The following is a 24,807-nucleotide window of genomic DNA, read 5'->3' as shown; positions in this document are numbered from 1 at the left end:
TCTGAATATCTCTCTCTCGCTCTGTTTTCTCTCCCAATTTCCCTCCATCATCGCCGGCGGCCGGCGTTTGAAAAATTGTTTACAGGCAATTAGGGTGATTTGTAATGCTGTGTGTTAGCGGGCGGCAGGGAGGGATGGAGAAGTGGAAGAAGTGCCTGTTGATTTTCTTATCAGCGTTTTCCAATAAACACATTATTTCTCTCAGTCCTTCCTACCAAGCACAATTAGCCTAACACCGAGAAGACTAATCAGAGGCCATACTGAGACCTGGGTTGACTTCAGCGTGACAGCAAACAACATTCCCATACAGCATTTTACTGTGAAGGAAACGTTCTGAAACAGGGAGGGAATACCTGTACAATAAGAACACAGATTTTCTGTTCCAAAACGTGTTTCTACGGTGTGTCCTGGCATCTGGTATTGGTAGGGCCAGGAGTTTTTCTTTGAGATGAAATGCCCTATAGTTTTTCACATTCCTGTTGGACAGACAGTTGACAGGTGGTATAATCCTCTCCGTATGTTCCTTATTGCCTACCTACCTCGAAGGGGGGTGTACTTATATTTGTCCTGTTTCACTGCTGTTCGAGTGCGAGATGTGAAATTATTCTTTTTTTTTTTTTTTTTTTTTTTGCATATCCCAACTCCCACTGAGACACCCTCAGTGTAGAGAGTGGAGTGGGTCACAGCCAGGGATCAGACATTATTGAAGGCGACCGTGGAGCAGTTAGGGTTAAGTACCTTGCTCAAGGGCACATAGACAGATTTTTCACCTTGTCTGCACAGAGATTCGAACCAGCAACCTCTTTGGTGACTGACCCAACGCTCTTAACCGCTAGGCCAGCTGTCCTCCATTACCTACCTACCTAGCGCTGCAACAGACCAGTCACCGGAGCAGAAACAATGACATTTCAGAAGAAAGCGCCGGCATACTGCTTTGGTATAAAACACTGCTCTCTCTCTGATTTATTTCCCCGTCTGTTTACAATTCAGCTCCTGTCCTTGGACTCAACGTTGCTTGCATGTTAAAGACAATAGATCATCCTCTTTCTGGGGGCACAGAGGGGGGGCTGGGGGGCGTAACAGAAAAGCCCTTCTGTTCATACCCTTCTGTTGTTTCACCTTGCAATGGTCAGAAAGTGAGTAAAACATACAGCCGCTGTTGATAATCAGTTACTTGATGCCTCACTGAGGAGGGCACGAAGCTACTTTGCGGACCTATTTAATGGCTGTAATTCAAGGTGATCATTATGTCCCTCTGCCTCGGCCTCCTCTGTCACCTCTAAGCAATGTGTGTCCGGCGTGCTCCAGCTGTAGTTCAAGTTACGGCTAGTTATGGCATGGCTTGCCCCACATCACACATAACAACATCAGTGTATCTGGGAGGGAAAATGGTGCATGAAATCTGAGGTGATATTTTTTTGTTCGATATATACAGTGGGGCAAAAAAGTATTTAGTCAGCCACAAATTGTGCAAGTTCTCCCACTTAAAAAGATGAGAGAGGCCTGTAATTTTCATCATAGGTACACTTCAACTATGACAGACAAAATGAGAGAAAAAATCCAGAAAATCACATTGTAGGATTTTTTATGAATTTATTTGCGAATTATAGTGGAAAATAATTATTTGGTCAATAACAAAAGTTTATCTCAATACTTTGTTATATACCCTTTGTTGGCAATGACAGAGGTCAAACGTTTTCTGTAAATCTTCACAAGTTTTTCACACACTGTTGCTGGTATTTTGGCCCATTCCTCCATGCAGATCTCCTCTAGAGCAGTGATGTTTTGGGGCTGTTGCTGGGCAACACGGACTTTCAACTCCCTCCAAAGATTTTCTATGGGGTTGAGATCTGTAGACTGGCTAGGCCACTCCAGGACCTTGAAATGCTTCTTACAAAGCCACTCCTTCGTTGCCCGGGCGGTGTGTTTGGGATCATTGTCATGCTGAAAGACCCAGCCACGTTTCATCTTCAATGCCCTTGCTGATGGAAGGAGGTTTTCACTCAAAATCTCACGATACATGGCCCCATTCATTCTTTCCTTTACATGGATCAGTCTTCCTGGTCCCTTTGCAGAAAAACAGTCCCAAAGCATGATGTTTCCACCCCCATGCTTCACAGTAGGTATGGTGTTCTTTGGATGCAACTCAGCATTCTTTGTCCTCCAAACACGACGAGTTGAGTTTTTACCAAAAAGTTCTATTTTGGTTTCATCTGACCATATGACATTCTCCCAATCTTCTTCTGGATCATCCAAATGCTCTCTAGCAAACTTCAGACGGGCCTGGACATGTACTGGCTTAAACAGGGGGACACGTCTGGCACTGCAGGATTTGAGTCCCTGGCGGCATAGTGTGTTACTGATGGTAGGCTTTGTTACTTTGGTCCCAGCTCTCTGCAGGTCATTCACTAGGTCCCCCCGTGTGGTTCTGGGATTTTTGCTCACCGTTCTTGTGATCATTTTGACCCCACGGGGTGAGATCTTGCGTAGAGCCTCAGATTGAGGGAGATTATCAGTGGTCTTTTATGTCTTCCATTTCCTAATAATTGCTCCCACAGTTGATTTCTTCAAACCAAGATGCTTACCTATTGCAGATTCAGTCTTCCCAGCCTGGTGCAGGTCTACAATTTTGTTTCTGGTGTCTTTTGACAGCTCTTTGGTCTTGGCCATAGTGGAGTTTGGAGTGTGACTGTTTGAGGTTGTGGACAGGTGTCTTTTATACTGATAACAAGTTTAAACAGGTGCCATTAATACAGGTAACGAGTGGAGGACACAGGAGCCTCTTAAAGAAGAAGTTACAGGTCTGTGAGAGCCAGAAATCTTGCTTGTTTGTAGGTGACCAAATACTTATTTTCCACCATAATTTGCAAATAAATTCATAAAAAATCCTACAATGTGATTTTCTGGATTTTTTTCTCTCGTTTTGTCTGTCATAGTTGAAGTGTACCTATGATGAAAATTACAGGCCTCTCTCATCTTTTTAAGTGGGAGAACTTGCACAATTGGTGGCTGACTAAATACTTTTTTGCCCCACTGTATGTGTTTTGGTTTGGCCTCAGAGGCTGAAGTCTGTGGCTGCTTTATTGACAAGCCCCAGGTTGTAATTTCATGATACGTTATTACTTTTAGCAGGACCGAGTCTGACAGTGAGTGCATAGAAGTTGTCCTCAGAGGCTAGAAAGACATTTTCTCTTCCTTTTAACCAGTGGAAATGGATGTTGCTCTGGTACTGGAGAGCCATGGAGGATGCGGTTGTTTTGAATCTCTGACTAATGACCATTGTCTTCCCACAACTTTCATTTTGAATCAAAGAGCAATGGGATGCTTCCTCCTTTCATTGAGTTTTGTTTATCATTTCCCACATTGCCATCTAGATTTCTTGTGTCTCAAAGTGGGGGTGGGGGGCCAAGTGGAAACACTTCTGAGACCCCCTTGTGGTGTCTCTGCAGCATTGACATATACACACTTACACACTTACACACACTCACTTACACACACATGCACTTGGGTAATCTCCAGAACTCATGAATAAAAGCAGATCCTGTCATGTCATGGCTCTGAGTGATTGTGCTTTGTGATTCTACGTGACAGATGGGAGACATGGATCACAGTTAATAATAGACCGTACAGGTGACATGTCTCTCTGGCTCAGCTGTGACTGTGTCCTGGATGGCAGGGCTGGGACATCTCCAGCAGGGACACAGTCCAGAGACCAAGCCCACAAACACTGCTGCTTCACTGGGTAGATTAGCCCAGCAGACCCCCTGGCATGGCCTTAGTAGGACAGAGATCCGCAGAGAGAGAGGAGTGTTCCATCTCCATCTGTGACTCCTGCAGGCCAGACTATCCTCTTGCTCCAGTGTTGACTTAACTGAAGTGTGTTGTATTGCACAAGAGCTACAGCAGGCCCTACAGCAGTGGATAATGCCTGTGTGTGTGTGTGTGTGTGTGTGTGTGTGTGTGTGTGTGTGTGTGTGTGTGTGTGTGTGTGTGTGTGTGTGTGTGTGGTGCAGTGGTGTTTCAGCAAGTTACAGATGAAACCAGGTGTATCAGCCACAAGCCTAGCTAACTTACAGCCCAGCTGAGACACTCGGTACGCCTGCAGGGATATCATATACGGTGTGTGTGGGTCTGTGACATCATACAGTGTGTGTGGGTCTGTGGCATCATACAGTGTGTGTGGGTCTGTGGCATCATACAGTGTGTGTGGGTCTGTGGCATCATGTGTGTGTGGGTCTGTGGCATCATACTGTGTGTGTCGGGGGGGGATCTGTGGCATCATACTGTGTGTGTGTCGGGGGGGTCCGTGGCATCATTTAGTGTGTGTGTGAGGCAGTGGCATCATACTGTGTGTGTGTGTGTGTGTCGGGGTGGGGGGCTGTGGCATCATACAGTGTGTGTGTTTGTGTGTGTCTGTCGGGGGGTCTGTGGCATCATACAGTGTGTGTGTGAGGCAGTGGCATCATACAGTGTGTGTCCGAGCCAGTTGATAAATATACAGTACACTCTCTCTTTCAGATATCCTCCATGTCCAGATGAGCCTAGAGAGCTGTTAAATCCATGAGAATAGCGTATTCTCTGTCTGTACAGTCTGTCCTCCTTCCCTCTGTGTGTGTGTGTGTGTGTGTGTGTGTGTGCATGGCTTCATCTTTGGAGCAGAAAAGAGAGCTCTGTTCTCTCTAGTCTTTATCAGCACCAAGCGTTCCCCTGCCTCCCCTCCACTCTGCGTGAAAAGCTGCTTGTGTCTTACAGAGGGCCGGCTGCCGAGGTCTCTCGTTCTCTGTCTGACTGGCTGAGGTGCTGTAATTGTATTTATAGATAGGTCACAACTTGCTGTGAAACAGCCTGTTAGCTGTGCTCTTGTGATCTAGGGCATATGACTGGAGCAGTTCGGGGTTTCTAGGGAGGGGTAGATAATTTGTATTCTGCAGCAGTGTTGAAGATCCACGGCTGGGCTGGATAGCTGTTCGTCACGCGAGAGGAGGATAGTGTGAGTGGAAGAACTATGTTAGATGGTGCTGTGTAGAACAGTGTTTGACCCAGGTCAAAAAACAGATGGGCTGCCATGCTGAAGTTCAGCACCACCCCCCACTCAAGGTGTGTAGGCATTGTGTCTGATGTTCATTGTTCTTCAACAGGACATTGTGTCGTGTGGAGAGGGACACTAATCCTCATCTTCCTACTGCTCCTCAATTGGCTGGTTAACAATGGGTAATATGGTTACTATTGGTTGGTTAACAATGGGTAATATGGTTACTATTGGTTGGTTAACAATGGGTAATATGGTTACTATTGGCTGGTTAACAATGGGTAATATGGTTACTATTGGCTGGTTAACAATGGGTAATATGGTTACTATTGGCTGGTTAACAATGGGTAATATGGTTACTATTGGCTGGTTAACAATGGGCAATGGGTAATATGGTTACTATTGGCTGGTTAACAATGGGTAATATGGTTACTATTGGCTGGTTAACAATGGGTAATATGGTTACTATTGGCTGGTTAACAATGGGCAATGGGTAATATGGTTACTATTGGCTGGTTGACAAATGGGTAATATGGTTACTATTTGCTGGTTAACAATGGGTAATATGGTTATTATTGGCTGGTTAACAATGGGTAATATGGTTATTATTGGCTGGTTAACAATGGGTAATATGGTTACTATTGGCTGGTTAACAATGGGTAATATGGTTACTATTGGCTGGTTAACAATGGGTAATATGGTTACTATTGGCTGGTTGACAAATGGGTAATATGGTTACTATTGGCTGGTTGACACATGGGTAATATGGTTACTATTGTCTGGTTAGCAATGGGTAATATGGTTACTATTGGCTGGTTGACAAATGGGTAATATGGTTACAATTGGCTGGTTAACAATGAGTAATATGGTTACTATTGGCTGGTTAACAATGGGTAATATGGTTACTATTGGCTGCTTAACAATGGGTAATATGGTTAATATTGTCTGGTTAACAATGGGTAATATGGTTACTATTGGCTGCTTAACAATGGGTAATATGGTTAATATTGTCTGGTTAACAATGGGTAATATGGTTACTATTGGCTGGTTGACAAATGGGTAATATGGTTACAATTGGCTGGTTAACAATGAGTAATATGGTTACTATTGGCTGGTTAACAATGGGTAATATGGTTACTATTGGCTGCTTAACAATGGGTAATATGGTTACTATTGGCTGGTTGACAAATGAGTAATATGGTTATTATTGGCTGGTTAACAATGGGTAATATGGTTACTATTGGCTGGTTAACAATGGGTTATATGGTTACTATTGGCTGGTTAACAATGGGTAATATGGTTACTATTGGCTAGTTAACAATGGGTAATATGGTTACTATTGGCTGGTTAACAATGGGTATGATGGTTATTATTGGCTGGTTGACAATGGGTAATATGGTTATTCTTGGCTGGTTAACAATGGGTAATATGGTTACTATTGGCTGGTTAACAATGGGTAATATGTTTATATTGGCTGGTTGACAAATGGGTAATATGGTTACTATTGGCTGGTTGACAAATGGGTAATATGGTTACTATTGGCTGGTTAGCAATGGGTAATATGGTTACTATTGGCTGGTTAACAATGGGTAATATGGTTACTATTGGCTGCTTAACAATGGGTAATATGGTTACTATTGGCTGGTTGACAAATGGGTAATATGGTTACTATTGGCTGGTTGACAAATGGGTAATATGGTTATTATTGGCTGGTTAACAATGGGTAATATGGTTACTATTGGCTGGTTAACAATGGGTAATATGGTTACTATTGGCTGGTTAACAATGGGTAATATGGTTACTATTGGCTGGTTAACAATGGGTAATATGGTTACTATTGGCTGGTTAACAATGGGTAATATGGTTACTATTGGCTGGTTAACAATGAGTAATATGGTTACTATTGGCTGGTTAACAATGGGTAATATGGTTACTATTGGCTGGTTAACAATGAGTAATATGGTTACTATTGGCTGGTTAACAATGGGTAATATGGTAATATTGGCTGGTTGACAAATGGGTAATATGGTTACTATTGGCTGGTTGACAAATGGGTAATATGGTTACTATTAGCTGGTTGACAAATGGGTAATATGGTTACTATTGGCTGGTTGACAAATGGGTAATATGGTTACTATTGGCTGGTTAGCAATGGGTAATATGGTTACTATTGGCTGCTTAACAATGGGTAATATGGTTACTATTGGCTGGTTGACAAATGGGTAATATGGTTACTATTGGCTGGTTGACAAATGGGTAATATGGTTATTATTGGCTGGTTAACAATGGGTAATATGGTTACTATTGGCTGGTTAACAATGGGTAATATGGTTACTATTGGCTGGTTAACAATGGGTAATATGGTTACTATTGGCTGGTTAACAATGGGTAATATGGTTACTATTGGCTGGTTAACAATGGGTAATATGGTTACTATTGGCTGGTTAACAATGAGTAATATGGTTACTATTGGCTGGTTAACAATGGGTAATATGGTAATATTGGCTGGTTGACAAATGGGTAAAATGGTTACTATTGGCTGGTTGACAAATGGGTAATATGGTTACTATTGGCTGGTTAACAATGGGTAATATGGTTACTATTGGCTGCTTAACAATGGGTAATATGGTTACTATTGGCTGGTTGACAAATGGGTAATATGGTTATTATTGGCTGGTTAACAATGGGTAATATGGTTACTATTGGCTGGTTAACAATGGGTTATATGGTTACTATTGGCTGGTTAACAATGGGTAATATGGTTACTATTGGCTAGTTAACAATGGGTAATATGGTTACTATTGGCTGGTTAACAATGGGTAATATGGTTACTATTGGCTGGTTAACAATGGGTATGATGGTTATTATTGGCTGGTTGACAATGGGTAATATGGTTATTCTTGGCTGGTTAACAATGGGTAATATGGTTACTATTGGCTGGTTAACAATGGGTAATATGGTTATATTGGCTGGTTGACAAATGGGTAATATGGTTACTATTGGCTGGTTGACAAATGGGTAATATGGTTACTATTGGCTGGTTAACAATGGGTAATATGGTTACTATTGGCTGGTTGACAAATGGGTAATATGGTTACTATTGTCTGGTTGACAAATGGGTAATATGGTTATTATTGGCTGGTTAACAATGGGTAATATGGTTACGATTGGCTGGTTAACAATGGGTAATATGGTTACTATTGGCTGGTTAACAATGGGTAATATGGTTACTATTGGCTGGTTGACAAATGGGTAATATGGTTATTATTGGCTGGTTAACAATGGGTAATATGGTTACAATATGCTGGTTGACAATGGGTAATATGGTTACTATTGGCTGGTTAACAATGGGTAATATGGTTCTATTGGCTGGTTGACAAATGGGTAATATGGTTACTATTGGCTGGTTGACACATGAGTAATATGGTTACTATTGTCTGATTAACAATGGGTAATATGGTTACTATTGACTGGTTGACAAATGGGTAATATGGTTACTATTGGCTGGTTAACAATGGGTAATATGGTTACTATTGGCTGGTTAACAATGGGTAATATGGTTACTATTGGCTGGTTAACAATGGGTAATATGGTTACAATATGCTGGTTGACAATGGGTAATATGGTTACTATTGGCTGGTTAACAATGGGTAATATGGTTCTATTGGCTGGTTGACAAATGGGTAATATGGTTACTATTGGCTGGTTAACAATGGGTAATATGGTTCTATTGGCTGGTTGACAAATGGGTAATATGGTTAACAATGCTGTTATTAATTAAGTCTACTTTATGTATGATTTTGGAGGTCTAATGTGTCCTCTCTCTCTCTTCTCCCCCTTATCCCTTTCTCTCCCTGCCCCCCCCCTCTCTTTCCCTCTCCCCCACCTCTCTATCTCTCTCTATCTCTCTCTCTCCAGTCACAATGAGCGGAAGGTGACCTGTAAGCATCCAGTCTCTGGTCTTCCTTCACAAGACAACTGCATCTTTGTCGTCAACGAACAGTAAGTCTCTTCTCTCCCACACCCTGACCAGTGGGGTGACTGGAACATACATGCCAGTGGAATGACATACCCACAACTGAACTTGCATGCACACACATTAACCTATAATGTCGGGTTGGTTTCACCCCTGCATCGTGTGTCCATTCTTTATGCCACAAGATGAATGTCAAAGTGTGAGTTGAAATACAGGGAAGTTTTCCACAAATCACATTCATATGAAAGTTATAAAACACACAACTTTGTCCTCCAGTAATGCTTGAGGGCCCACGTTACTGTCAGATCATGTCACAGTATATTGCATATTAAATGATGTACTAAATTGGTTGTGTGGTGTTTACATAAAATATTCATACAGTAGTTGAGCATGTATTCACAATGGCATACATTCACAGTTTGAGCTTTTATGCCATTGTAAATTGACGGAGACGCTGTGAGAAGAGTGGCTTTTATGGACTAGAAAGTGTATTGTAATCCTGGAGGCGTTGGAACCAGAAAACCACGTGGGATCCAGACAGGAGGAGTCTGAACGTAGACACCTTCTGATAGTGTCTGAAGGTCACAACACTCAAAAACAGGTTTTAACACACACACAGAGGTATCCTGAAGAGGAAACCTAACAGTTTATCATAACATAATGTAGTAACCCTTTAAAAGGTATAAGGCCTTGGTTTAACCTTCTTCAGTGGCTGACTGAGAGAGTGACTGACTGATTGAGTGACTGACTGACAGACTGAGAGTGACAGACTGAGAGTGACTGACAGACAGAGAGTGACTGACAGACTGAGAGAGTGACTGACTGACAGACTGACCGTGACTGACTGACCGTGACTGACTGACCGTGACTGACTGACAGTGACTGACTGACAGTGACTGACTGACAGTGACTGACTGACAGAGTGACTGACAGACTGAGAGAGTGACTGACTGACAGTGACTGACTGACAGAGTGACTGACAGACTGAGAGAGTGACTGACAGACTGAGAGAGTGACTGACAGACTGAGAGAGTGACTGACTGACAGAGAGTGACTGACAGACTGGGAGAGTGACTGACAGAGAGTGACTGAGAGAGAGTGACTGACAGAGAGTGACTGACAGAGAGTGACTGACAGAGAGTGACTGACAGAGAGTGACTGACTGACAGAGTGACTGACTGACAGAGTGACTGACTGACGGAGTGACTGACAGACTGAGAGAGTGACTGACAGAGAGTGACTGACTGACAGAGAGTGACTGACAGACTGAGAGTGACTGACTGAGAGAGTGACTGACTGAGAGAGTGACAGTGACTGACAGACTGAGAGAGTGACTGACTGAGAGAGTGACTGACTGACAGACTGACAGTGACTGACTGACAGTGACTGACTGACAGACTGACAGTGACTGACTGACAGACTGACAGTGACTGACTGACAGACTGACAGTGACTGACTGACAGTGACTGACTGACAGACTGACTGACAGACAGAGAGTGACTGACTGACTGACTGAGAGTGACTGACTGAGAGTGACTGACTGACAGTGACTGACTGACAGTGACTGACTGACAGTGACTGACAGAGTGACTGACTGACAGACTGAGAGAGTGACTGACTGACAGACTGAGAGTGACTGACTGACAGACTGAGAGTGACTGACTGACAGAGTGACTGACAGACTGAGAGAGTGACTGACTGACAGAGAGTGACTGAGAGTGACTGACTGAGGGACTGTGTGAGTGAGGGACTGCGTGTGTGAGTGAGTGAGGGACTGCGTGCGTGAGTGAGTGAGGGACTGCGTGCGTGAGTGAGTGAGGGACTGCGTGAGTGAGTGAGGGACTGCGTGAGTGAGTGAGTGAGTGAGTGAGGGACTGTGTGAGTGAGGGACTGGGTGAGTGAGTGAGGGACTGCGTGCGTGAGTGAGTGAGGGACTGCGTGCATGAGTGAGGAACTGCGTGCGTGAGTGAGGGACTGCGTGAGTGAGCGAGGGACTGCGTGAGTGAGCGAGGGACTGCGTGAGTGAGCGAGGGACTGCGTGAGTGAGCGAGGGACTGCGTGAGTGAGTGAGTGAGGGACTGCGTGAGTGAGTGAGGGACTGCGTGAGTGAGTGAGGGACTGTGTGAGTGAGTGAGGGACTGTGTGAGTGAGTGAGGGACTGTGTGAGTGAGGGACTGTGTGAGTGAGTGAGGGACTGTGTGAGTGAGTGAGGGACTGTGAGGGACTGGGTGAGAGTGAGTGAGCGAGGGACTGGGTGAGAGTGAGTGAGCGAGGGACTGGGTGAGAGTGAGTGAGCGAGGGACTGGGTGAGAGTGAGTGAGCGAGGGACTGGGTGAGAGTGAGTGAGCGAGGGACTGGGTGAGAGTGAGTGAGCGAGGGACTGAGAGTGTCAGAGAGTGTGACAGAGTGACTGACTGACAGTGTGACACAGTGAGTGAATGACAGTGTGACAGAGAGTGAGTGTCTGACAGAGGGAGAGAGAGAGAGCCTGAGACTGAGTGAGAGAGCCTGAGACTGAGTGAGAGTAACAGAGAGGCAGAGAGTGACTGAGCGACTGAGAGGGAAAGAGTTACTGACTGAGAGAGAGACTTAGAAAGAGTTACTGACTGAGAGAGAGACTTAGAAAGAGTGACTGACTGAGAGAGTGACTGACTGAGAGAGTGACTGACTGAGAGAGTGACTGACTGAGAGAGTGACTGACTGAGAGTGACTGACTGACAGAGAGTGACTGACTGACAGAGTGACTGACAGACAGAGAGTGACTGACTGAGAGAGGGACTGACTGAGAGAGTGACTGACTGAGAGAGTGACTGACTGAGAGTGACTGACTGACAGAGAGTGACTGACTGACAGAGTGACTGACAGACAGAGAGTGACTGACTGAGAGAGGGACTGACTGACAGAGAGTGACAGAGAGTGACTGAGAGTGACTGACTGAGGGACTGTGTGAGTGAGGGACTGCGTGCGTGTGTGAGTGAGGGACTGCGTGCGTGAGTGAGTGAGGGACTGCGTGCGTGAGTGAGTGAGGGACTGCGTGAGTGAGTGAGGGACTGCGTGAGTGAGTGAGTGAGGGACTGTGTGAGTGAGTGAGTGAGGGACTGTGTGAGTGAGGGACTGTGTGAGTGAGGGACTGCGTGCATGAGTGAGTGAGGGACTGCGTGAGTGAGTGAGTGAGGGACTGCGTGAGTGAGTGAGGGACTGTGTGAGTGAGTGAGTGAGGGACTGCGTGAGTGAGTGAGTGAGTGAGTGAGTGAGGGACTGCGTGAGTGAGTGAGTGAGTGAGGGACTGCGTGAGTGAGTGAGGGACTGCGTGAGTGAGTGAGTGAGGGACTGCGTGAGTGAGTGAGTGAGGGACTGTGTGAGTGAGTGAGGGACTGTGTGAGTGAGTGAGGGACTGGGTGAGAGTGAGTGAGCGAGGGACTGGGTGAGAGTGAGTGAGCGAGGGACTGGGTGAGAGTGAGTGAGCGAGGGACTGGGTGAGAGTGAGTGAGCGAGGGACTGGGTGAGAGTGAGTGAGCGAGGGACTGAGTGAGAGTGAGTGAGCGAGGGACTGAGAGTGTCAGAGAGTGTGACAGAGTGACTGACTGACAGTGTGACACAGTGAGTGAATGACAGTGTGACAGAGAGTGAGTGTCTGACAGAGGGAGAGAGAGAGAGCCTGAGACTGAGTGAGAGAGCCTGAGACTGAGTGAGAGTAACAGAGAGGCAGAGAGTGACTGAGCGACTTAGAGGGAAAGAGTTACTGACTGAGAGAGAGACTTAGAAAGAGTTACTGACTGAGAGAGAGACTTAGAAAGAGTGACTGACTGAGAGAGTGACTGACTGAGAGTGACTGACAGAGAGTGACTGACAGAGAGTGACTGACAGAGAGTGACTGACAGAGAGTGACTGACTGAGAGACTGAGTGAGTGAGGGAATGACTGAGTAAGTGAGCGGGTCAGAGGGAGAGAGAGAGAGCATGTCAGAGGGAGAGAGAGGGAGCATGTCAGAGGGAGAGAGAGAGAGAGCGTGTCAGAGGGAGAGAGAGAGAGAGCGTGTCAGAGGGAGAGAGAGAGTGTCAGAGGGAGAGAGAGAGAGAGCGTGTCAGAGGGAGAGAGAGAGAGAGCGTGTCAGAGGGAGAGAGAGAGAGAGCGTGTCAGAGGGAGAGAGAGAGAGAGTCAGAGGGAGAGAGAGAGAGCGTGTCAGAGGGAGAGAGAGAGCGTGTCAGAGTGACAGAGAGAGAGCGTGTCAGAGGGAGAGAGAGAGAGTGTGTGTGTGTCAGAGGGAGAGAGAGAGAGCGAGTGTGTCAGAAGGAGAGAGAGAGAGTGTGTGTGACTGAGAGAGTGACAGAGATAGAGAGTGTGTCAGTGACAGAGAGAGAGAGTGTGTCAGAGGGAGAGAGAGAGTGTGTGACTGAGAGAGTGACAGAGAGAGAATGTGACAGTTAGTGACAGAGAGAGAGAGAGTGTGTCAGAGGGGGAGAGAGAGATAGAGAGAGAGAGAGTGTGTGTGTGACTGAGAGAGTGACAGAGAGAGAGAGTGTGTCAGAGTGACAGAGAGAGTGTGTCAGAGGGGGAGAGAGAGAGAGTGTGTGTGTGTGACTGAGAGAGTGACAGAGAGAGAGAGTGTGTCAGAGTGACGAGAGAGAGTGTGTCAGAGGGGAAGAGAGTGTCAGAGGGAGAGAGAGAGAGTGTGACTGAGAGAGTGACAGAGAGAGAATGTGACAGAGAGAGGGAGAGAGTGTGACAGAGAGGACAGAGAGAGAATGTTACAGAGAGTGACAGAGAGAGTGTGTCAGAGGGAGAGAGAGAGAGAAAGTGTGTGTCAGAGGGAGAGAGAGAGTGTCAGAGGGAGAGAGAGAGTGTCAGAGGGAGAAAGAGAGTGTGACAGAGGGGGAGAGAGAGAGTGTCAGAGGAGAGAGAGAGAGAGAGAGAGTGACTGAGAGAGTGACAGAGAGAGAGTGTGTGATTGAGAGAGTGACAGAGAGAGAGAGTGTGTCAGAGGGGAAGAGAGAGAGTGTCAGAGGGAGAGAGAGAGTGTGTGACTGAGAGTGACAGAGAGAGAGAGTGTGTCAGAGAGAGAGAGAGTGTGTGACTGAGAGAGTGTGTCAGAGGGAGAGAGAGAGTGTCAGAGGGAGAGAGAGTGTGTGTGACAGAGAGAGTGACAGAGATAGAGAGTGTGTCAGTGACAGAGAGAGAGAGTGTGTCAGAGGGAGAGAGAGAGTGTGTGACTGAGAGAGTGACAGAGAGAGAATGTGACAGTTAGTGACAGAGAGAGAGAGAGTGTGTCAGAGGGGGAGAGAGAGATAGAGAGAGAGAGAGTGTGTGTGTGACTGAGAGAGTGACAGAGAGAGAGAGTGTGTCAGAGTGACAGAGAGAGTGTGTCAGAGGGGGAGAGAGAGAGAGTGTGTGTGTGTGACTGAGAGAGTGACAGAGAGAGAGAGTGTGTCAGAGTGACGGAGAGAGAGTGTGTCAGAGGGGAAGAGAGTGTCAGAGGGAGAGAGAGAGAGTGTGTGACTGAGAGAGTGACAGAGAGAGAATGTGACAGAGAGAGGGAGAGAGTGTGACAGAGAGTGACAGAGAGAGAATGTTACAGAGAGTGACAGAGAGAGTGTGTCAGAGGGAGAGAGAGAGAGAAAGTGTGTGTCAGAGGGAGAGAGAGAGTGTCAGAGGGAGAGAGAGAGTGTCAGAGGGAGAAAGAGAGTGTGACAGAGGGGGAGAGAGAGAGTGTGTCAGAGAGAGAGAGAGAGAGAGAGAGAGAGAGAGAGTGTGTGACTGAGAGAGTGACAGAGAGAGAGTGTGTGATTGAGAGAGTGACAGAGAGAGAGAGTGTGTCAGAGGGGAAGAGAGAGAGTGTCAGAGGGAGAGAGAGAGTGTGTGACTGAGAGTGACAGAGAGAGAGAGTGTGTCAGAGAGAGAGAGAGTGTGTGACTGAGAGAGTGTGTCAGAGGGAGAGAGAGAGTGTCAGAGGGAGAGAGAGAGTGTGTGACAGAGAGTGACAGAGAGAGAATGTGACAGAGAGTGACAGAGAGAGTGTGTCAGAGGGAGAGAGAGAGAGTGTCAGAGGGAGAGAGAGAGTGTGTGACTGAGAGAGTGACAGAGAGAGAGTGTGTGATTGAGAGAGTGACAGAGAGAGAGAGTGTGTCAGAGGGGAAGAGAGAGAGTGTCAGAGGGAGAGAGAGAGTGTGTGACTGAGAGTGACAGAGAGAGTGTGTCAGAGGGAGAGAGAGTGTGTCAGAGAGAGAGAGAGTGTGTGACTGAGAGAGTGACAGAGAGAGTGTGTCAGAGGGAGAGAGAGAGTGTCAGAGGGAGAGAGAGAGTGTGTGACTGAGAGAGTGACAGTGAGAGAATGTGACAGAGAGTGACAGAGAGAGTGTGTCAGAGGGAGAGAGAGAGAGTGTCAGAGGGAGAGAGAGAGTGTGTGACTGAGAGAGTGACAGAGAGAGAATGTGATAGAGAGTGACAGAGAGAGTGTGTCAGAGGGAGAGAGAGAGGGTGTGTGACTGACAGAGTGACAGAGAGAGTGTATGACTGAGAGAGTGTGTGTGACAGAGAGAGAATGTGACAGAGAGAGAGAGTGTGACAGAGGGGGAGAGAGAGAGAGTGTGACAGAGGGGGAGAGAGAGAGAGAGTGTGACCTAGGGGGAGAGGGAGTGTGACAGAGGGGGAGAGAGTGTGACAGAGGGGGAGAGAGAGTGTGTGTGACAGAGAGAGTGTGTGACTGAGTGACAGAGAGAGGGAGGGAGAGAGAGAGTGTCATTGAGAGAGTTTCAGAGGGAGAGAGAGAGAGTGTGATAGATGGGGAGAGAGAGAGTGTCACAGAGAGTGACAGAGGGGGAAAGAGAGTGTGTGACAGAGGGAGAGAGAGAAAGCATGTCAGAGGGAGAGAGTGTGACAGAGTGACTGACTGAGAGTGACTGAGTGACTGATACAGAGTGAGATAGTGAGTGATGGACAGAGAGTGCGTGATGGACAGAGAGTGAGTGATGGACAGAGAGTGAGTGACGGACACAGAGAGTGAGTGACGGACACAGAGAGTGAGTGACAGACACAGAGAGTGATTGCCTGACACAGAGTGACTGAGAGAGAGAGTGAAGGAGACAGAGAGAGTGACGGAGACAGAGAGAGAGTGACGGAGACAGAGAGAGCGTGACAGAGAGAGCGTGACGGAGACAGAGAGAGCGTGACGGAGACAGAGAGAGAGTGACGGAGACAGAGAGAGCGTGACGGAGACAGAGAGAGAGCGTGACTGAGACAGAGAGTGCTTGACTGAGACAGAGCGAGTGCGTGACTGAGACAGAGCGAGTGCGTGACTGAGACAGAGCGAGTGCGTGACTGAGACAGAGCGAGTGTGTGACTGAGCCCGAGTGAGGGCGTGACTGAGACCGAGCGAGTGCGTGACTGAGACCGAGCAAGTGCGTGACTGAGACCGAGCGAGTGCGTGACTGAGACCGAGAGAGTGCGTGACTGAGACCGAGAGAGTGCGTGACTGAGACAGAGAGTGTGTGACTGAGAGAGTGATGGAGAGAGAATGTGACAGAAAGAGCGAGAGTGTGTCAGAGGGAGAGAGAGAAAGAGTGTCAGAGGGAGAGAGAGAGTATCATAGAGTGTGACAGAGGGGGAGATTGAGTGAGTGTGACAGAGGGGGAGAGAAAGTGTGTGTGACTGAGAGAGTGACTGAGAGAGTGACAGAGAGAGAGAGTATGTTAGAGGGAGAGAGAGAGTGTGTGTGGCTGAGAGAGTGACGGAGAGAGAATGTGACAGTGTCAGAGGGAGGGAGAGAGAGTGTCAGAGGGAGAGAGAGAGTGTGTGTGACTGAGAGAGTGACAGAGAGAGAGAGTGTGTCAGAGGGAGAGAGAGAAAGAGTGTCAGAGGGAGAGAGAGAGTATCATAGAGAGTGACAGAGGGAGAGAGAGAGTGTGACAGAGGGGGAGAGAGAGTGAGTGTTACAGAGGGGGAGATTGAGTGAGTGTGACAGAGGGGGAGAGAGAGTGTGTGTGACTGAGAGAGTGACTGAGAGAGTGACAGAGAGAGAGAGAGAGTATGTCAGAGGGAGAGAGAGAGTGTGTGTGTGGCTGAGAGAGTGACAGAGAGAGAATGTGACAGTGACAGAGAGTGTGTCAGAGGGAGAGAGAGAAAGAGTGTCAGAGGGAGAGAGATAGTATCATAGAGAGTGACAGAGGGAGAGAGAGAGTGTGACAGAGGGAGAGAGAGAGAGTGTGACAGAGGGGGAGAGAGAGTGAGTGTGACAGAGGGGGAGATTGAGTGAGTGTGACAGAGGGGGAGAGAGAGTGTGTGTGACTGAGAGAGTGACTGAGAGAGTGACAGAGAGAGAGAGAGAGTATGTCAGAGGGAGAGAGAGAGAGAGAGTGTGTGTGTGGCTGAGAGAGTGACAGAGAGAGAATGTGACAGTGACAGAGAGTGTGTCAGAGGGAGAGAGAGAAAGAGTGTCAGAGGGAGAGAGATAGTATCATAGAGAGTGACAGAGGGAGAGAGAGAGTGTGACAGAGGGGGAGAGAGAGTGAGTGTTACAGAGGGGGAGAGAGAGTGAGTGTTACAGAGGGGGAGAGAGTGAGTGTGACAGAGGGGGAGATTGAGTGAGTGTGACAGAGGGGGAGAGAGAGTGTGTTTGACTGAGAGAGTGACTGAGAGAGAGAGTATGTCAGAGGGAGAGAGAGAGAGTGTGTGTGGCTGAGAGAGTGACAGAGAGAGAATGTGACAGTGACAGAGAGTGTCAGAGGGAGAGAGAGAGTGTGTGACAGAGAGTGACAGAGAGAGGGAGTGTGTCAGAGGGAGGGAGAGAGAGAGAGTGTGTGGCTGAGAGAGTGACAGAGTGAGAATGTGACCGAGAGAGAGAGTGTGTCAGAGAGAGAGAGAGTGGCTGAGAGCTGAGAGAGACAGTGACAGACAGACAGACAGACAGACAGACAGACAGACAGACAGACAGACAGACAGACAGACAGACAGACAGACAGACAGACAGACAGACAGACAGACAGACAGACTGAGACAGACCGAAAAAGTGACTGAGACAGACAGAGAGAGTGACTGAGACAGACAGAGAGAGTGACTGAGACAGACAGAGAGAGTGACTGAGACAGACAGAGAGAGTGACTGAGACAGACAGAGAGAGTGACTGAGACAGACAGAGAGAGTGACTGAGACAGACAGAGAGAGTGACTGAGACAGACAGAGAGAGTGACTGAGACAGACAGAGAGAGTGACTGAGACAGACAGAGAGAGTGACTGAGACAGAGAGAGAGTGACTGAGACAGGAGAGAGAGTGACTGAGACAGACAGAGAGTGACTGAGACAGACAGAGAGAGAGAGAGAGTGACTGAGACAGACTGAGAGAGAGTGACTGAGACAGACAGAGAGAGTGACTGAGACAGACAGAGAGAGAGTGACTGAGACAGACAGAGAGAGTGACTGAGACAGACAGAGAGAGTGACTGAGACAGACAGAGAGAGAGTGACTGAGACAGACAGAGAGAGAGTGACTGAGACAGACAGAGAGAGAGTGACTGAGACAGACAGAGAGAGAGAGTGACTGAGACACGTACTGAGAGCCGGAGAGAGAGATGGAGAAATTGCTTAAGCTTGGCAGCCATTTTCTCACTTTACCTCAAAAACAAAGAATTTAGGCTATTATATGGTCCATCTCAGATGCAGTCATGACTCAGTTCGAATCCTATTTTTCTGGATGGAACATTAGGTGTTTTGGAGATTTGTAGTCTGTTCCTTACTTCCTGGCTGTGCCGTTGAGTGATAACCCCCCTCCAATCTGCTCTGCACCCCGTCCCAATTATCCCCTCTGTCACACACTCCTCCTCAGACTTGGATTAAAATTCCATTTGCTTTTGCGTTTACTTTGTTTTGTTTTAGCGTTGACTTTTGTGAGCATTCCATTGGTTCCATTTCGGCAGGCAACCTCAATCAAGCCCATCTAAGGTATTTGAAATGATTTCAAATACTATTTGAACCCATGTCTGCTCTTTCTATTAGCACCACACTGAGGCGTCTGAGGATAATATGCAAATATTCTCCTCGGTGTGTTAATTGGGACTGAGGCGAGAAAGTCAAACATAACACATTGAGGTGTGTTGGTGACAGACAAAAAGGTTTGTGTGAACGAGGGTCACCTCCGATCACGAGAAGGAAAATGGAAAAGATGCTCTTTACAATCAGGAAATTCAACTTGTATAAAATGTTTCTTTCATCTCAAACAGCAACTCGACACCTCCGCCTTCGTTAGGGTTCTTGGGCTGACCAAGCCTTGACTGCCGGAATGTGTTGGTTTTTCATCATTAAGACCCACTTTCTTTTCAACTCCTTGCACGTTGCGAGAACGACATAACAGAATACTTGAAACACCAGAAAGCAAGTGATGTGTTCGTTCCTCCCAGTGGAAAAACACAACTTCACATCCTGATTATCCAGCGAGCGTCGGCCTATCCGTGAGCGGATAACCAAGCAATGTTCATTTGGCCGGCCTTGTCACTCAGTCTCTCTCTCTGTCTGTCTGAAGACTGTATTATCAATCAATCAAACTTCATTTATATAGCACTTTTCTTCCAGCAAATGCATTTCAAAGGTGCTTATTTAATCAAATAAAAAGGTGTGAAGAGCTAACACACAACGTTTCTATGCAAATTTCAACTCAAGATAAATTTGGAAATAAATTAAAATAGTAAAAAACAATTGTAAAATAACGGTGGATATGAGAGACTAATGCAGCAGGTGACAAATGGTGATATAATATACTGGATATAGAATCAAATAAATGGAGTCGAGCAACCTCTGCTTTATGGCCAGCACTGCATTCTGAAAGTGTGTTCGCTTAACGTTCTTTGTACTGAACTGCTGTCCTTGAATCCTGGTCGACACCATCACCGTTCTCCCAGGTGATTGACACGTTAAAACACCTTTTATAGAACTTTAGTATAAGAATCTTTATAAATCTCTGAAAAGGAAAGTTTCCGAAGCGAATAGGGGATGAAAAGTAATCTACTTCAGATAAATGTCACCTCTCCCTCACACACCTCCACCTTCCCTACAGACGTAATAGAGGGTGTAATGTGGATTAATGGTGTTCTGAAGGAAGCACTCCTCAGTGATAACCAGTTTACACTTCTTCAACCCACACATCCTCTCTCCCTATCAACCTCTCTCTCCATCTCTTTCCACTTGTCGCCCACAGTCCCTCTCTGCCTTTCCGACTCACCCATATTCCCCCACCCTGCCTCTCTCCCTCTTTCACTCTCCTCCTCATGCTTCGTCCCTCCCTTTGTCCCTCCCACACCCCATACTCCCGCTCTCTCGAACTTTCTTCTCTCTATCTCTTTCCCTCTCCCGCTCTCTCTCTTTCTCAATAGGATCAGTGCTCCTGGTCCAGCCAGACTCTATAATGAGTTATTTACAGTGTGATAAACCTCTGCTTTAATCTCCTTAGACCTCAGGCACAAACCACTGAGCGCCACTTTATAGTACAGAAATGTCACTTAGTGTAGTGTTGTGTTTGTGCCTAATATCCAGACAAAAGAAAGTATTCAAAAGTTAACTTCTTGGCTCATTAGTTTATACCCTTTCACCATTTATATTGTAATACTTTCAAGTGTCCTATTTATTTCCCCAACTTTGATGTCTTCCACTCTTTAATATCTCTGAATCTGAATGCTCGGCTATGAAAAGCCAACTGACATTTACTCCTGAGGTGCTGACCTGTTGCACCCTCTACAACCACTGTGATTATTATTGTTATTATTATTATTTCACACTGCTGGTCATCTATGAACGTTTGAACATCTTGGCCATGTTCTGTTATAATCTCCACCCGGCACAGCCAGAAGAGGACTGGTCACCCCTCATAGCCTGGTTTCTTCTCTAGGTTTCTTCCTAGGTTCCTGCCTTTCTTGGGAGTTTTTCTAGCTCTGTGCTTCTACATCATCATTGCTTGCTGTTTGGGGTTTTAGGCTGGGTTTCTGTACAGCACTTTGAGATATCAGCTGATGTACAAAGGGCTTCATAAATGCATGTGATTGATTGAATGAATGGTGTCTTAAAGTGGCAATATGTCACTTTTTGGGTGACCTGACCAAATGCACATAGAAAGGTGAGTTATAGAACTATCATTCCACTTGAAAGCAAGTTTAAGAAGTGGTAGATCTGTTTTATGTGAGCTATTTCTATGCTTCCCGTTCTAAAGTTTTGTTTATGCATCTTTTTACTTTCAGTTTGGAAACCAGCTTCAATCCACTGAAGAAATAATGTTTTTGGTTATGGAAAATATATTTCAGTGGTTTAGATGGTAAAATGATTCTCTACACTTTACTAGCTTATTTTGTCACATAAACTGAAATTAGGCGAACCATTAGAGTTTTAGCAACCAGGAAAGGGTGGAACGATTTCTGCATATTGCAACTTTAATGGCCATGTCTTTCTTCACAACTTATTCAGCACGCAGAATTGGATTCAAAATTGGTCCGCCACCTCTGCGATGACCCTGGGCCTAAAGGAGAGGCCTTGCTCTCGTCATCCGTCACAGCAACATTTACAGTGTCTTCCGAAAGTGTTCACACCCCTTGACTTTTCTACATTTTGTTGTGTCACAGCCTGAATTTAGAATGGATTACATTTTAGGTGTCTTGTCTCTGGCCTACACACACTAACCCATAATGTCAAAATGAAATTATGTTTACAAATGAAAAGCTGAAATGTCTTGAGTCAATAAGTATTCAACCCCTTCGTTATGGGAAGCCTAAATTAGTTAAGGATTAAAAATGTGCAAGTCACATAAGTTGCATGGACTCACTCTGTCCGCAATAATGTTGTGTATCATGATTTATTAATGACTACCTCATCTCTGTACCACACATACAATTATCTGTAAGGTCCCTCAGTTGAGTAGTGAATTTCAAACACAGATTCAACCACAAAGACCAGGGAGGTTTTCCGATGCCTCACAAAGAAGGGCTCCTATTGGTAGATGAGTAAACATGTAAAAAGTATCCCTTTGAAAATGGTGAAGTTATTCATTATACTTGAATGGTGTATCAATACACCCAGTCACTACAAAGATACAGGCGTCCTTCCTAACTCAGTTATTGGAAAGGAAGGAAACCGCTCAGTGATTTCACCATGATGCCAATGGTAAGTTTAAAACAGTTACAGGTTTTAATGGCTGTGATAGGGGAAAACTGAGGATGGATCAACAACATTGCAGTTACTCCACAATACTAACCTAAATGACAGACTGAAAAGACAGAAGCCTGTACAGAATAAAACTTTTCAAAAACATGCGTGCGTCCTGTTGGCAACAAGACACTAAAGTAATACTGCAAAAATGTGGCAAAGCAATTCACTTTTTTACCTGAATACAAAGTGTTGCGTTTGGGGCAAAACATATCACTGAGTACCACTCTCCATATCTCCAAGCATAGTGATGGCTGCATCATGTTATGGGTATGTTTGTTATCGTTAATGACTGGGGAGTTTTTCAGAATAAAAAATACATGTAATAGACCTAAGCACAGGCAAAATCCTAGAGAAAAAACACTTTCAGTCTGCTTTCCACCAGACACAGCAGGACAATGACCTAAAACACAAGGCCAAATCTACACTGGAGTTGCTTACCAAGAAGACAATGAATGTTCCTGAGTGGCCACGTTACAGTTTTGACTTAAATCTACTTGAATATCTATGGCAAGACCTGAAAATGGTTGTCTAGCTGTGATCATAAACCAATTTGACAGAGCTTAAAGAATATTGAAAAGAATAATTGACAAATGTTACACAATCCAATAGTGGAAAGAGACTTAATAACGTACAGAGAAAGACGCACAGCTGTAATCACTGCTAAAGGTGCTTCTACAAAGTATTGACTCGGGGGGGTACTTGTGTAAATTAGCTATTTCTGTGTTTCAATTTCAATAAATTAGCATTAAGGAGTATTGTGTGTAGATGGGTTATAATTTTTGGGATTTTTTAAATGAGGACGTAAATATAGAATAAGTCAAGGGGCATGAATACTTTCTGGAGGCACTGTACATTCTTCTACATTCCTCTTTTCACTCTCCACTTCCTCGCTCTCTTTCTTCGGTCTCGTCTTCCTCTTTCCTCTTTCTTCTCTTGCTCCATCCCTGTCAATCATCCTCTCTGCTTTCTCCCCTATCTTCTTCCCCCACTAAAATATATGATTCAATTCACAGAGAACGTTTACTCCTTGCCACAATTTACTGCTAGACCAAACTGCAGTTAGGTTTGAGGGGAGGAAGGGGCTGGACAGCAATCAGCTAGTTTCACTCTGTAGGGAAACTGATATTGATATCACAGCACATATGGTACATGTTAAAGGAAGATGGCAGCATGGGGGTGGTATTAAACGGATGGTGGTGTTGCCATCAGAGCTGTTGATATGAACCTTGTCTTGTTTCAAGATCAGATAAGAAAGGACCACTGTATTTGATGCTAGGTGGGAGTCAGTTTTCTGATGTGGTAATTCTCCTGAATACTAGATGTGATAACCTCATGAGCCACGTTCAGCATGTGTTAACTGTAAGTGGCTTTGGATAAAAGCCTCTGCAAAATGACCATATAATGATGATTTATTTCAACACTGCGTGGCATCCAAATGTGAGCAAGCAAGGGAAGAAGCCCTAAAGCTAGGTGCTATGCAGGGGGCAGCCTTCATATGGCACAGGGAGAGAGAGACTGCTGGTAGGAAGTAGGAAAGGAGAAGGGACTGTCCTCTCAACAAACCCATCCCTTAATTACAGTACAGAGCTGCCAGTAGCCTAGAGGGGAACAGTCAATTAGCGCTAGGTAATGGGCTTATGTAATATAAACCGCAACGGTCCTCTGTAGCTCAGTTGGAAGAGCACGGAGCTTGCAACACCAGGATAGTGGGTTCGATTACCGGGACCACCCGTACGCATGACTAAGCTTTGGATAAAAGTGTCTGCTAAATGGCATATATTAATGCAATTGTAATGTTCTCTTCATGATGGATATTCAGTGAAAAGCATCTAGAGAGTGTGTAGCCTGAGAACATCCCTGAAGACTACAATTATAGTTTCATTTCAGTTTCATGTGAATGTTTATTTGTTAAATGTCACGATTACATATAATTAGTTTATCATATGTTTGATATTTTCAGGTTATATTGTTTGATATTATTCTTTAATTCAGTTCATTTTGTTTCCTTCCCTTTTTGTTTTCTAGCGTGACTTCTGCAAAGCTTGTCCACCCCGTTACAGATCCTGTCACAGTCAACCCTGTCACAGTCAACCCTGTCACAGTCAACCCTGTCACAGACAACCCGGTTACACACCCGGTTACAGACCCTGTATCAAACAGGTAATATAGTATACATGCCTATTGGCTGGGTGGATGCTTTGCTCTTCCTTGCTATTAAGCATAAGCCTCTTCATCTGTCTTTCTGTGGAGAACCCCAGCTAATTCATCTCTCTGGAAGTCCTCTACCGCTGTCTCATTAAGTCAGTCCAACCACTAACCCGTATGCTGCGTGTGCCCTGTGTTGGATTGCCTGAAATCCGGCTATGCATTGCTAATGCTAAGATGTGCAAGATTTATTTGTGCCTTCTGATTTGTCTTTAAGTATATTTAATAGAAAAAAATTAAGCTTAGCTCTCATCGTGTTTGTGTGTGTGTGTGTGTGTGTGTGTGTGTGTGTGTGTGTGTGTGTGATCGCAACGGGTGAAATACATTCTGTCTCCGAGCCTGAGTCAATTTATAGAATTGTTCCTCGCAACGGGGTCTACCATTTACCTCTCAGATAACGATAGCCTCCGTGTTCAGACTGACACA

General features: G+C 45.6%; 1 protein-coding gene across 1 annotated transcript in view; it reads left to right on the top strand.

Moving 5' to 3' along the window:
- Nucleotides 1-24,807, top strand: part of LOC112236830 (pleckstrin homology domain-containing family A member 5) — a 199,263-nt gene that overhangs the window by 112,699 nt on the left and 61,757 nt on the right. The window contains 2 exon segments of the mRNA XM_042300200.1: nt 8,948-9,031; nt 24,202-24,336. Of these exon segments, the coding sequence (XP_042156134.1) occupies nt 8,948-9,031; nt 24,202-24,336 (219 nt within the window).

Source organism: Oncorhynchus tshawytscha, linkage group LG17 (genome assembly GCF_018296145.1).
Source record: "Oncorhynchus tshawytscha isolate Ot180627B linkage group LG17, Otsh_v2.0, whole genome shotgun sequence".
In the NCBI taxonomy this organism is placed as follows: Eukaryota; Metazoa; Chordata; class Actinopteri; order Salmoniformes; family Salmonidae; genus Oncorhynchus; species Oncorhynchus tshawytscha.
The sequence above is the reverse complement of the archived record's forward strand: the minus strand, read 5'-3'. Positions and strand labels throughout refer to the sequence as shown.